We start from the raw sequence: 14,420 nt of genomic DNA on the forward strand, positions 1-14,420 counted from the left end.
AGAATATCTAAAGTTCAGATTGAGGTTTATGCCCTTATTATTTATGTATGTGATATTGCCTACAGAAAGAAATTAATTTCAATGCCTTTCTCTTCTATCGCTTTTCCTTCTCATCTTTGTCATATTATCTTTCAGCTTTTTATCGATGCTACACTTCAATATTTTATTTGGCCCACCTGGTTTTATAGATCAGAGATTTTGAGCCTGATGAAATCATGTGACCTTTTAAAGACTGGGTTGGAGGAAAGAAAAATCTGTGTTTAAACACAGAAAAATTAAATGTTCTATCCGTATTTCAAGAAGTTGCATCATCGCAAAATGTAATTAGATGCTACTGTTTTACCTTCTGTATAGGGCTGTATCTGTAAAGGTGGGTTTATGCTTTCGTGTGCTGTGACGTGTAATTGAATACTTTTTGCCATAAGATCTCCCTTCTGACACTGTATCTCTGGCATGAAGATTTTCTGATTTTTTAGGTGGGAAATGTTGCATATGAACATGGAATCTCTAATATTTGCTAGAGCCTGGTAGATCCACAACTCTAGGAGATTTTTTTTCTTGCAGCACGTCAGCAGTATTGCTTGCAATCCCATTGGGAAGAATGTACTGTGGAAATAAGTTGCAAGAATAAAAAGTTTTGTTTGCAGACGTTGCCTCATTCTGAGGTTGCTTTTCTTAAGGTTTTTATTAATCTCTGTAATTATTTGGCCTGATTCACCTTTCCTAAGGAGAGACCAGTGTACTATTTATACGGCAACCAAAGAAAGAATGGTAGTTCTAGTAAAACAAAACCCCACTCTTCTGCAGTCACTGATCCCTCTCGGTGAACTGTTTGGTTACGTGGCAATTCAGGCTTTATGAACTGTTCAGCAGCTGGGTTTCTCTCTTTTGGGACTAACCTTACCAGGCTTTATTTCCCTGTCAAAAAGAGATGATGTTTATTTTTCCACCTTGGTCCTTGTGGTCAGCTGTACTTAGTTTTTAAATAGCACTGCTTGCTTTTTTAATAGTTTTATTTTTTCTACTGATATGTTTATTTAATGACCCATTAGATAACTTAATGCAGACATACGGCATTAGTATTAATGAAATTATGTTAAACCTTATTGATTTGGCAGAAAAAGAAGATGTATCTTCAGATGTAACTATGAATATTGGTCACTTCTTGGTCTGAAATAACTCCTTCTCTTCCAGGGTGTTCCAGAAGATTTGTTGTTTTTTTATAAACATATCCAAAAGGGTGGTGAAGTCTTTCGAGTAAACCATTGCCTCCTGCTGTACCGTTACCATCCACAGGCTGCAACTCATTCCATCCTAGAGTAAGTTTTGCATTTTTTTGGTGGAACTTAAAAATTAGCTTCATCTTGGATGATTGGCAGCAAAGATGCTTAATCTCTTCAAGGCATCACACAGCAAAATTATTACCTCATTGTGTTTAATTGTTTGGGTTTTTTGGTTTTTTGTTTTTAAAAAAGAACGCAAGCGAAACATGATATGTTGGTAGTATCCTCTTTCGGTGGTGGAAGGTTTGTTTTCTGTTTGTTCTTGCTGTAATTTGCTTTTGAGTAACATGCTGTAATGCTGGAATTGAAATTAGGAATTGAAATCTCTGGCGCGGACACCGGTGCCCGGGCACTATCGGCATACCTGTGTTGGTGAGTTAGTGGGGTGGGGCCACTTTAACAGCTGATGAATATTCTAAGAAATTGTTTCATCTTTGCAACTGCTTTCAAAATAATTTCACAATAGGTATTGTAAGAGCAAGGAAGCATTTTGGGGACTGCACTGCAGCAGTACTGTTTTCTCAACTTCCAGTTACCATTCCCTCGGCCGAGACTCTGTAACTGACCGCGTGGGGTCTCGTCATCTGCCTGAATGACCTCGCTGCTTATCTAAAGCATCTGAGTTTCTTACCCTCAAAGCAGGTTGAGAATGCTTTGTATGACAATGTATCTCATCTGCCGAACATGGCAAAAGAAAGCAGAGAAGCAGTGACTTCTTCAGTACTTAGAACGCGATTGCAAGAACGTGTTTGAAAGATAACCTAATAGTGAAATTTTATTGGGGGATTTAATTAGGATTTTTGATATGTGAGGTTTTGATTCTTATCTTTTTTACCATATGAACCATAATGTAATTTTAAAAAACATTTTAAAGCTTAATTTTGAAATAAATGTCTCAATTTTAAAAAAGTAAACAGAAACTTGCAACAAAAAACTTCTTTTGAAAAAAAAAAAACCCAACCTAAACCTTTCATCTAATGATGTGCTGCATTTACATATATTATTTTCCCCTTTTAAGAGGTCTAAACCATCTAAATCAGATAATGAGGTTTGAAAAATACCTGAGGATGTTTAGGAGTAATTATCTCAGGTGCTTCCTTGTAAGCTGCTGCCTACAACAACTTTTACAGGGCTGGTCTGTCCTTAAAGAAAATGTTAAATTGTTGATTGCTGATTCCTCTACATGCTCGTTTCACCCATCAAAGGCGTTTGTCTTGGGTCCTGCAAGCCAGACCAAAGTCGTTTCTTTCTCTTATGCATCGACATTTATGAAAACTTATGCAAGTTTTACTGTGCTTTAGGAGTTCCACACCAGAATCACAGTGGTAATTAAGTAAAACTTTTTTCTTAATGATTAATGATATAAATAGACTTTTCAAGTCAGTCCTATTTATATGGTCTTGTAGAACTGACTAGTAAAACTAAACATTTTTATGTGCATTTTAGTTGTATATCACTATATTATTGTATTACTGTAAATACTATAGTATGCTAGCATAAATATCATGCTCATGGTTAATGTCACTATAGATCTTTATAAATACATATATATAAGTATGCATATGTATATAAAATCATTTAACTCTGAAACAGTCATTCCAAGCAAACAGAAGATACTATTTGGATTTTGCAAACAAATATAAGGTAAATGATTTTCCTTTTTATTGGTGTTTAAATGTAAGGGTTTTTTTCTCTTTTAGTGCGTGATCGTTTTGGCAGTTAGTTGCAAACTTTTCAGCCACGCATTGTGGGATGCTAGAACTCCTGGAAGCCTGTTGCTTGTATCTGTGGGAAAACATCTTATTCTTGGAAATGAGTTTGTTTTGAATTTACTGCAAGCTGTTGCTTATTCAGATCTACAAGGTTGTGTGGCACAAGCACCCTGAATTACAACATACTGTGAGAATGTGGAAACACTGTAAGCTGTTTCAGATGTGCAGTTTGCATGTCCAAATTGGCGCCTTTCTTGTCTCATTTTAAGAAGTCAGGCTAGCCAGTCTTCCTGTCGGCATTCTGCTGGTACTACTGGTAATAACATTTTGTACGAACTTTCACATATGAGGTTGTGTAGCCACTCTTCCCTATTGGCTTGTTCCGTGGCTTGTTGCCTAAGCTGGGAGGGGTTGGCCAGCATTTGTTTCTGAAGACCAAGGTGTGCATTGAGCAAAAAGACATTAATGGACTCATCACAGGGGTTTTGGTTTATAATTGAAATTGGATCTTTCCTAACTTGCTTTTTGTTCACCCTACCTTATTTAATGCATGTTCTACCTTTTATAGAAGTCTCTTCTTTTTTTTTTTTTTTCCTTTTCCTTTGTGGTGTGTTTTGTTTGAGCAGTTTTCTGAGGCATTTCACCTTTTGCCATTGGTCTATGTTGTCTTTGAATTTTCAGAGTTAGCCTAGACTTGGATTTGGAAGTAGTAACTCACCAACCAGGTCAATTATCTTGTCTGAGAGCAAAATGATGCCTGTAGGAAAGTTGATTTCTTTTTTTTTTTTTTTTTTTTTGGAACAGTTTATGCCTAGTTTCAGTCTTAAAAAATAGAGCTGGTTAATAGGACTTGTTTATACGGAGATGCGTGATTCAATCTTTTCACAAAGACAACAGTTGCTCGTAACCTATTATGGGCTGATTTCAGTTTATACGAGTGTCTTTCATTACTGTTCAGTGGAAAAAATGCCTGATTTTGCATTTTCAGACTTCCTAAAGTATATATAAAACTGCTTGGCAAGCAACGTTTAGGTCTTTTTATTTAGTATGTATGATTATAAACATTAATGATTTTTCTGTCATTTCCTATGATTAGTATCCTTCTGGAACAAATATCTAGAGATGAAAGTATCTGTGAAGCAGGAAACGAAATCTTATTTGCGTTCTCCCTTACCCTCGAGGCATCAGACTGCATTATTAAATGTTTTGGGTCTGTGACAGAATCTGAATGAAGTGCAGTCTCTATATTTAGATTTTGTTAGGTGCGTACAGAAATATAAACGTTCTCATTGTAATTTCATCTGAAGTCTGTGATGGATACCTGCTAAATGGGAATGAGAAATACACGTTTTGAGAAACTTCTCTTCAGCCAGGGATTTACAACACAAAATCCTGCATATTAGGATATATATACATCTCTTAGATCGAAATAATTTTATCTCACATTGCAGCTCGTATCCTAGGGCTGTGTGTACTTTGTGCCCCATAGCTCCACTACACTGATTTGATACAGTATCAGAGCTGGTTTCGTAGCAAGAAGTATTGTAGTAAGAAAGTTTGGTGTATAATAAAAACATTGTAAGATTCATAGATTTTTATCATGCCAAAGGGGAGAAGAAGGAGCTGTATATAAAACAATGTACCTCATTGCAAGATAAAAGTCAGATTGGAACAAGATGAGCAATAAAACATTGTACTTTAGGTAGTGTTGCTCATGAAGACAGGCTGTTGGGGCAGGTAGCTAATCTTTGTAGCAATTTGCAAGCTTTTGGTCTAGAGAAATTTAATATACACAGAAAATAAGGTTTGTACCTTCCATCTGAGATTCAGGCGATTCCTTTTTGGGCAGAAGATGTGACGTGTACTTCTGAGGCTTACGGTAATTTCACATGCCGTGTATTCAGAATGCATATAATATTGTAAGAGCTTGTTCTGCAGAAATAAGCAAAATTACGTAATCTATTGAAACCATCTGGTTTCAGGCACTAGAAGCTTCCAGTGTCATCTAAGCAAAGGAGAGCAGGCACTTATTCTGAAACACACATTTGGTTGTTTTAGAGGTACTCTGAGGCATGGGTCTCATATCGCTGATGAGCGCAGGAATGCCTGCTTCATTTCCTGCAAAAACATATGCATCCAAAAATAGGCAGGAGAGAGGAAAAGCGTAATGTATTCCTGTACAACTGCAATAAAGATGAGGTCAGCTGCATTTTTATCTTCTATGCTTGCATTTGGCACTTCAATTAAACATGGAAATTAATGACCTCATTAGATTCTTGAAAAGTAAATGGCATTAACGTTGATAGTCTCTGTCTTTCTTAATAAGCCTTTCATGAAAAATAGGCCACAATGCAAACCATGCCTCAGTTAATGACCCATGACCTGAAGATGAACTCAGACATTAATAGAACCTATTAACAGTGTAAATGTAATAACTCAGTGAGACGATACAGTCCAGCAATTAATAAGTTCACATGAAGTTCAACAGAACAACAAAGACAAAAAAAAGAAATCAGTTTGTTCACCAGTGTGGTCAAGGTTCAAATGGGATTAATTTCTGAATTTCCTGTGGATTGCAAAGACCGTGAATTCTGCGTGCAAAGCTAGCTATAAAGAATCTGTTCTTTCAGCTCCCACTGTGATTGAAAAGTTCTCTTGTTCTTCCATCTCTGGATTATCTATCAGGTGAGATTCACCTATAATACAGGCCTCTCTTATCCTGCCATCAATAAAAAACCACTGGAAGAGCCTGTGCACTTGAACAGCTCCTCTTCCTGTCTGGTGTTACCTGAGTAGTGTGCAGGCCCGACGTACATAGAAAAGGTCACATTCCTAGATTTATAGTATTACAGTGGCTGGTAATCAATGCCTAAAATTCCAGTGCTGCTTAGGATATTGGGCTTGTATTTGTGCGTTTCTCAAGTACTTGTACATCTGTCTTTGCTCTGTTGATTCACTTATGTAGCCTCGCTGGGGGAAGGAGGGGAAAGGCAGTCAAACAATACGGTGAGGTTTAACTGAGCTCAGACATTAAATCATGTAGCTTTTATTGTCACATTATCTTTCATTTCAAAATAGGAGTAGAGCAGATGTTTCTTGACTCCTGTATTCAGTCAGTAGGTCACCACACATTTTAACAGAGCTCCATTGTTATATCACTTGGGTGGATGGTATGGTAATAACTACTTGGGACTGAGGAACACACTTGGTAGTCATTCTCACCCGCTGCATGAATACCCTCATTTCACTCCTGCAGAATTTTGGCTCCCCTTCTTCCTTCCAGACTACAGAACTGATGACTATTGAGGGGCCACAGCAAGTGAGGTCTTAGGAAAGTATGTAAGCTTCAAGAATGATGTTGTAAGTAGAAAAATGTATACTTCTAACATTGTTTTGTAAAGTAAAGAAGTGACAAGAAAATGAAAGAAATGGGAAAATTAAAGTACTTAAAGAATTTGGGTCAAGGAGGGGGATTGAGGATGTGGGAACAAACTTCTACAGTCAGAAGAATTTGTATCCCACCTTCTGGCTGAGGAAAATCTTGTTCAATGAATACAGGCTAGGAAATTGATCCTAAAGGCTGCTGGGAAATGGCTTACTTTAATCCTTTCTGGCATGGGTTGGAAAAGCAGCCTTGATTTGGGATGATGCAGAGTAATAATACCTCCTGGTTTTTGCTGGTGGCTATGAATATGCAATAATGCAAAATCTGAAAAAAAGCTGTGAGAATCATCTCTGAGCAGTGGTTTATACAACTTCTAGATCGTTTCAGGCGTTTTCTTTAATCATCCTTTGCACGTTGCTACAGTTCCTGTCTGTTGCACCTGCACTGGCTCTTAAAGGATGGGAAAATGGCATTCCCTTATCCCTCAAGGCAGGAATCCCAGTTATCTGCTCTGGAAACATCAAAAAACATGGCAAATCAGGTGAACCGGAAACCTGAAGGGGATAACTGAAACTCTGTATTTTGACACTCCGTAAGCTACCTTTTGCTTCAACATGTGAGATAGATTGTGCAGAGCAAGTTTTCACAAAGGTTTAGTCTGTAATTGTCACTGTAAAGTGTAGTCACACATTCTGCCCTCCGTTCTGTATTTATCTGATGATCTGGGCTTGCACCGTTAGAACTATTTCAAGGTTAACTCAAGACTGCAAAATGTTTGATATAACTAAAATTATTTTCATTGAAAAGGGCACACACAGTATGGGGATGTAATTTAAAAATTCTTTTCTGTGAGCATTTTCATAAGAGTGCCTCATAGTGATGCACGCAAAAATCGCAAGTGCTGGGATTATTGGCTTCATTTTCACAACCCAAAATAGGTATTTTGGTGCTTAAATGAAGCTGTCTGCCAACATTCTTGTATTTGAACAGTGATCCAGTTGATTTGGTGTTTAATAACTTTCATATCCTTTTATTTCTGAGCGCAGTTCCCTTACATACTTCCCTCACTTGCATTTCTCAGGGTAGCATTTGTAGGTGAGATTGGGTCAGTAAATCTGCTTCGGTCTGAAATCTTTGTGGGTGATTACCAACAAGGAGATTTGGTCTGCTTGAATGTTACCTCTATAGGGACTTGTGTGGAATACAGGCACTTGTCACCTAGACAGCAGACACATACTGACTGGAAGCAACCAGTGCTGAATGTACTGGGACAGCTCCGTGACAATGGGAAACATTTTCTGTGTGCCTGGACGTAGATTCCAGTGTTTGCCCTACCACTAGAAGTTAGTTGATAGTTCTTTTTATGCCTTGTAAGGCTGCCTCTTTTTTCCTTAGCTTTCTTGACTTTGCAAACTCAAGAGGAGAAGAAACTTGCCTGTGTCACTCACTCGACAGAACAGATTCTGAAGTACCTCTGGAACATAATACAGTGTTATCCTTCTGAAGTCACATTTCAAAGTAAAATCGCTTTTAAAACCTTTCCATTTACGTGTAAAGCAATAATCTTCCTTTTTAGAAGCTAGCAGAAGCTTTAAAATTTCCAGTAAAGTGATCCTGGAAAAATACTTGACCTTCATATTTCTTTCCTTTAACTTTCCTTCTGGGAATACAGCGTGCTCTAATGAACACGGAAAAAAGCAAGTGTCAAAGGATGCCAGCAGCAGCTAAAGCTTTGCAGCAGGCATGCAGGTTGTGGTTGCATGAGAAGAGGTTTGCAATCAAATCCAAGATTTTTTTTTTTTTCCTCTGTTAGTTGAAGTGCTGGTGCACGGCCGTAGTCCTTGGAACAGTGTGGAAATTTTGTACGGAGTAGCTGTGCTTCCTGGGTACATTTATTTGTGTGTGAAGTTCTTTCCAGGTTATCACACCACAATCAGTGATGAAGTGCTAAACAGGATTTGGCTGAGCTCAAAAATGGCACGCTGAAGTGAAGCAGGCTCTCTGGAGCTAACTAATAATCCCAGCAAGAATCCATCTGTCTCAGTACTATGAGGGTCACATGTTTTTCAAACTATAACTCAGGGCTGTGAAGGAGCCACGCAAATAAAACCACAAAATTCCTATCATTAAAATATTAGAAAAGTTTGCTAAGAAACTTTTGGGAACAAATTAGGTTACCTGTTAACCTCAATAACTTCAAATGATGTTATTGTACCTCAGAGGTATAACCTTCATGAGAATAATTTGGAATAGTTAAATTTGTGTCTGTTACAGGGCTTTGAAATTTGATAATCTGTTACAAAAAGGAAAAATCTGAAAACGGTTCATAGAAGTCAGATGCTACTGTAATGGCAGATCATCAGACATCTCTAGCGATCATACTCCTGTATTTTACAGTCGGTGTAATGCATGCAGCACTGTGGATAATCAGAACTGCAACTAGGAGATGGAGCAGCCTGATTCATTGATAAGACTGTCTGACAACGTGAACTGTCATGGGCATGGTTGTTCCATGAACAAAACACTTTCCTTGAAGTTGTCTTCTCTTTCCGAGGACCAATCTTGAACTTGTTGAAGATCTCAGCGGGTCTTCAGTATTTAAAGCTGTTAGGTGTTCCCTTGTTACTGGTTCCAGAGCCGTGTGGTTCATTGTTTGGTGTTAGTCTCACAGTTGTTTACCTCAACTGCTCAAATTATATTGTGGAAACTTATTACAAACATGAAGACATGAAGGTGTAATTGGACACAGACGTCTGCCAGCTTGCTATTTTTCTAAAGCATGTTTTAAGAAGTTTTATGAGGCACACCACTTCTCTCAAAAAAAAAAAAAAAAAAAAAAAAAAAAAGAATTTCCTTGCTCTTTGTTTCTAGAAATCCTATTTCTTATAAAAGTCATCTTCACATAAAGGCACAGTCACATTCCTGTCACTGCTGAATAGTACTTTGGAACCTTTAAGTCACTCTTGGTCTAAAGCCGTGTGTGCACATTTGTGAGTGTGAATCGTGTGTAACAGACAGTAGTTTGTGTTGCGTGTGACTTTGCAGTTCAGTAGTGGTTACTTGTTGCTGTACGGGTGCCTGCTGATTCAGAGCTTTGAAAACTGACTTGTTGAAGACTTGAGCCGCATACCACAAGGTAAATGGACTTTCATTGTAGCATTGGGCTGTATATTGGGGTCGATTGGTGTACTGAATTTTGGAGATTTCACCTTCGCATTGACAAAGGAGAATGCAGGCACAGGAGATGGAACATGAAGAGGTCATCTTGGATTTAGGAGGCAGTTTGCCTGTACGTACTGCAGATCGTAGAGCAGTTTGTACAGTGAGTACACGGGCATGGGCAAACAGCGTGTTGATGGGCAGTTGGAATTGGTGGTGTTGAATTTGATGACCGTAGCCACAGTTTTTCATCTTCTTGTGATCTTCTGTTAGGGTTCTTGAAAATAATAGTGGTTTAGGTACAGCTTCAAATCTATCCTAATGATTTTTGTCTGAGAAATCCCACAGAATTTCTTTTTTTCTAGAAACAGTTTACATTTACCTTGGAAATTTCTAGTATAATGTTTCGGTGTGATTTTTTTTTTTTTTTTTTTTTTTTGTATCATGTGTGAATCAGTTTGATCAGGTTTAGCTGTCAGTGAGTATGTACGCACGCATATAGGTATATAATAATGCTAAAAGTTTTAGGGATCAAAATGCACCCTTTTTCTAACTTTCCAGGGGAACCATCTGGAATCACCGAGTCAGGTTTCTTGAAGACAGAGTCCTGAGCTCCTGGACATCATTCACCATTTGGAACGCTGGCAAGCAAGGCAAGAAGCTCTACAGAAGCTTGTCACCAGCTAATCGGAAAAAGGTGAGTTAGTGAGAGTGGGTACCATCCATACAAAACCACTTTCTTCTTTCACATGCCTCCTTGCTGCTTCTAACATAACATAGCAAAACTCTCAGAAGGTATTTTGTCTCCAAAATACTAGATGATGATTAGTATAAATTGGGGAAATTCTCAATATTCTGCATAATCTGTTTCTTCTTTTAAAATGCTGTCTTACCTTATTTAGAGCGTATGGCGTGTGTGTAGTGCAATGTATGCACCCATGTTCCTGCTTGCTGGTGACTAACCGTAGTAATGGGTTAGACACACTCTGTACCTGTTATGGCTTACTGCTGTGTAGCTAACCATGTAGTAGCCACGTACCCGAGGTGAGCGGAATAACTCTTTATTTGGATGATACAGTACTAAACTGCCTTGCCCAGGAATATTCATACATGTATAATATTTGCCCAGTTCCTAAGTGGATGCTGGACAGGTCCCTATTGGATACTGATCAACCTGGTTTGTATTATGGGAGTAGTTGTACTGTAATCCCTTTTGAAAAGCTTGATTGTTTAGAAATAGGGGAATAGGGGTGGGGTGCAGGGTGAACAGGCGAGTAGAAACCATCGTACATGACTATCTGATTCCTTACGGTCAATTGAAAACGTGGAGGCTATTTATATTTGGCAATGGCAGATATTTCTCAGGAGAGATTTGTCTGAGAGTTTAAATACCTTACTTTTACAGCATTTTCTTCTGTGTAATAACTTTTTGATAGATAAAGCTCTAGGGCTAATGTCAAATGGCTGTTTCTTATCAAGAGCCACAGAACATTCATTTTATTACCAAATGTGTTTTCTTTTCTTAAAAATATGGATGGGAAGACAAAATGACAAACATATATATAAACCTGATTAATGTTGTGGCCCTCAGACCACACACACATTAAAAAAATAGAAGAAATTTGTATACCCGTAGTTGAAATTACTGAATGGACATGGGAGACACTCACAGTAAATCTACAACACAGGAATTGAAACTGAATTTCCTGCCTGATATTCCAGTGCCATCCCTCTTTCATTGCCGTCACATGGCAGTGGGTGAACTGTATGAAGAAAGATTAAGCACTGCGTGTCTCCAATCAGTTACTTCATTCAGAGAGGACAGAACTGGCCGTTAGCCCTATTGAGTTATCTTGGTTGTGCAGTGCAGTGTGCACATGACTTTGGGGGTTTATCAGAATGCTCTCGTTTCGTTAGCATTTTGCAGAGCACTTTGTGAGTTCTACTGACTTACTAGCAACCATTGCACTTTTCTGTCTGCAAAATTACGGGAATTAGAAAGTAAGTTCCAAGGGAAGAGATGGTAGCTAGATTTTTGAGATGTTATGGAAAAAATAGACTTTGTTTTTGTAGCAGAATCTCACCATGTGAGATGTTGGGTTTTTTTGTTTTGTTTTCTAGTTTTTTTTGTGCCAAGCCAAAATGGAGATGGATGTTAAGAAGGAAGATTTCTCTGGCTTTGGGTTACATTTGCCACCTACTTCTGTAGGTGACTTCGCATCCTGTTCAGCAAACACAATGGTAATTTGAAGACGTCACTGTAGAGATGATGAAAAGGGCAAGGGAAAAATAATATTGTTGGTTCTTGCCATTTTTCTGCCACAGAACCAAAGCTTACCTCTCCTGCAGTAAGGAACAGCCTCCCTTCCCCGGCACACCAGCACTGACAGTGTGGTTCTAATTAACTGCGTCTTGACGTGCTTTCCAGCTGACCTTTCCATAACGTTTGCTTTGGCAGGGTTGCAGGCCACGATACTATTTTGCTTCTGTCAAGGCTACAATTGCACATATTCCAGTATGCTTTCGTTGGATACCGAAATACTGCGTTGAGCATTAACCCCTTAATTGCTGGACACTATACCAGACACATTGAGCAAGCTTACGTGCCAGATGGTCGCCCGTGCCAAGTATGACTCATTTTGCAAATGTACCGCAGAAGACTGCTGCTAAAACGCAGTCACTGTATGATCCTTCATACCTTAGACAGAGTAATCGAACTTTATCCACGAGGTCTGACATGTTGTCTGAAGTATTCGGAGGTTTTCTCAATAACCAAGATGGTGAATAGCTTCAGAAAGTGACTTGTATCATCCTGAGAGAGCGTAGAGGCCTGGCTTTTAGACAGCTAATTTCTGATGCAATTAGTGTTTTCTGTAGCGATTAAAGCTCTGGTTTTATGTAGTGTTCAGGCTCATTATGATTGCCATTGTAACTTCCTGGCTTTTCCAAAAGTGAGATCAAAGTCTATCCATCTCAGCCAGAACTGAAGCTTGAATGATACCCTGACGTTTCATGGTAAGTCATTGGTGGAAGGCTGTAAAGTAGTTAAAACATTTCTCTTCTCCGAGTGCTAATCAAAGGACAAAGGAGTTTCAGGAAATAAATTCATAAAATTTGCGGTAGGTAATTCATGGCAGTTCTAATATTGCTCTAAATTAATAACAGTAGGAGGAGGATAGTTAAACTCTGTGTTATACTTTTCCTCAAAAATCCTTCAGGTATTTTGTGACTAATCTTCAACTCTTGCCAAAGACACTAAAATCCCTTGTGAACCAAGGTTGTAAATAGTTGTTGCTTCGTCCTTTCCAGCCATAACAACAATAAAATGCTTTTCCTGTCTCACCCTTTAAAGACTAACTTAGGAAGATTTAAGCTTTCATATAATCTGTTAATTATGAGGATACTAGAAACTCAGTATCATTTTGAATCTACAAGTAGAATCTAGTGTTGTCTTGTAAATGGAGGCCCTGGGATCTGAATTCATCAATTTCTAAAAAAAAAAATAGAACTAGACAACTTTAAAATACAATTCCAAAAGCCCCTTAAGACGAAATATATTCCATCAATGCAATTACCATTTTCTCCTCTGAAGGTCCAGTTATGTAAAACAGTGTGATCTTAAAATGTCTAATACCCTTTGAAATGTAGGTAAAATTGCCAAAATAAACTGTATAATTTAACTAAGCCGTATAATTTATCTGTCTAAATTTAATTTCAGTTGGTTTTACACTTTTAAGTCAGTGTAGACTTCTGAAAATTTCACCTATGCTCTGTGTCACTGTTGCTGCATCCTTTTATTGAATTCAGAATTTCATTCGATGTCATGAAACTGATTTCGGTTGCAAGGTGGAGTCACAGCAGGGTTCTTTCCTAAATTGGTACTGAGTACCTGTAGAAAATTTGGGATGCATACTCCTAGAATAAATAATACCACACACACACACCCCCGCTCCCCAAACCTATTACCTACAGCTTGTATTATTTAGTAATTACGAAAAAACCTAAACCTTCAGGAAGAGAATTAATTCATTGGAACTGTCAAGCTTAGGGCATGTAAGAAAACATCTTTTTCAAAAAGAATGTTTCTAGTATTTTTAGAACTGATAAACAAAGCACTTTTATTTCGTACACTGACGAGGTTTTTGTGGGATGTTTGAAAAGTATAAATATGTTGCGTGCCAAACAGCGTTGTTTCTTAGAAAACAAAATTTTGGCAATTCCAGGAAGCGGCAGTCTGTGTATGTTCATGCTCACTAACAAATTATTACTTTAGTCTGTTTGGAAAATAGTCTGAATTTGAATTATGGCTATGTTAAAAGAGGAGAGGACACCTAAGCAATCATCTCTCTTCTCCTTCAGACATCTGTACCGTGACTATTAAAATAATGCTTTGTCTCCAAAGAGTTCAGGCAAAAATCCAAGGCTTGCTATTTTTGCTAAACAGCAACACACGAAAAAAATTATTCAACTAGTAGGTTTTTTATGAATTAATTACCAGGATCTCAGTATTCTTAGGGAAATTCTGTTTCCTGGCTGTCCCCTTCTTGATTCATGCAGTTGACAGTGGTTCAGTATTAGCATTTCTGCAAGAATGAAGTCAAACAGACCTTTTTTTGTTTAAAACACATCCGTCTTGTCTATAATTTGCAGCTGAAGATGGAAACCAAATGTTTTTGGGATGCTACATATGCCTGGAGGGTTTCTGAGCTGTCTTGTCTGCTCTATTATTCTCCGTCAAACTTCAGCTAAAAGGAGAATTTCAACATTAACATTTTGTGTCATTTCCGATAGCTGAAAATAGTGTTCAAGTAGCGAACAGACAAGGAGGGGGAAAAGACGAAATAAGCATCAGCTAATTAGTGGCATGGAAACAGTGCTAGT

The 14,420-nt window shown here is 38.1% G+C and overlaps 1 protein-coding gene across 1 annotated transcript in view; it reads left to right on the plus strand.

Moving 5' to 3' along the window:
• QTGAL (queuosine-tRNA galactosyltransferase) overlaps window positions 1-14,420 on the plus strand; it is a 122,630-nt gene that overhangs the window by 95,282 nt on the left and 12,928 nt on the right. The window contains exons 8-9 of the mRNA XM_086473710.1: window positions 1,195-1,319; window positions 10,101-10,236. Of these exons, the coding sequence (XP_086329836.1) occupies window positions 1,195-1,319; window positions 10,101-10,236 (261 nt within the window). The remainder of the gene's footprint in view (window positions 1-1,194; window positions 1,320-10,100; window positions 10,237-14,420) is intronic.

Source organism: Leptosomus discolor, chromosome 15 (genome assembly GCF_034619465.1).
Source record: "Leptosomus discolor isolate bLepDis1 chromosome 15, bLepDis1.hap2, whole genome shotgun sequence".
Lineage (NCBI taxonomy): Eukaryota > Metazoa > Chordata > Aves > Leptosomiformes > Leptosomidae > Leptosomus > Leptosomus discolor.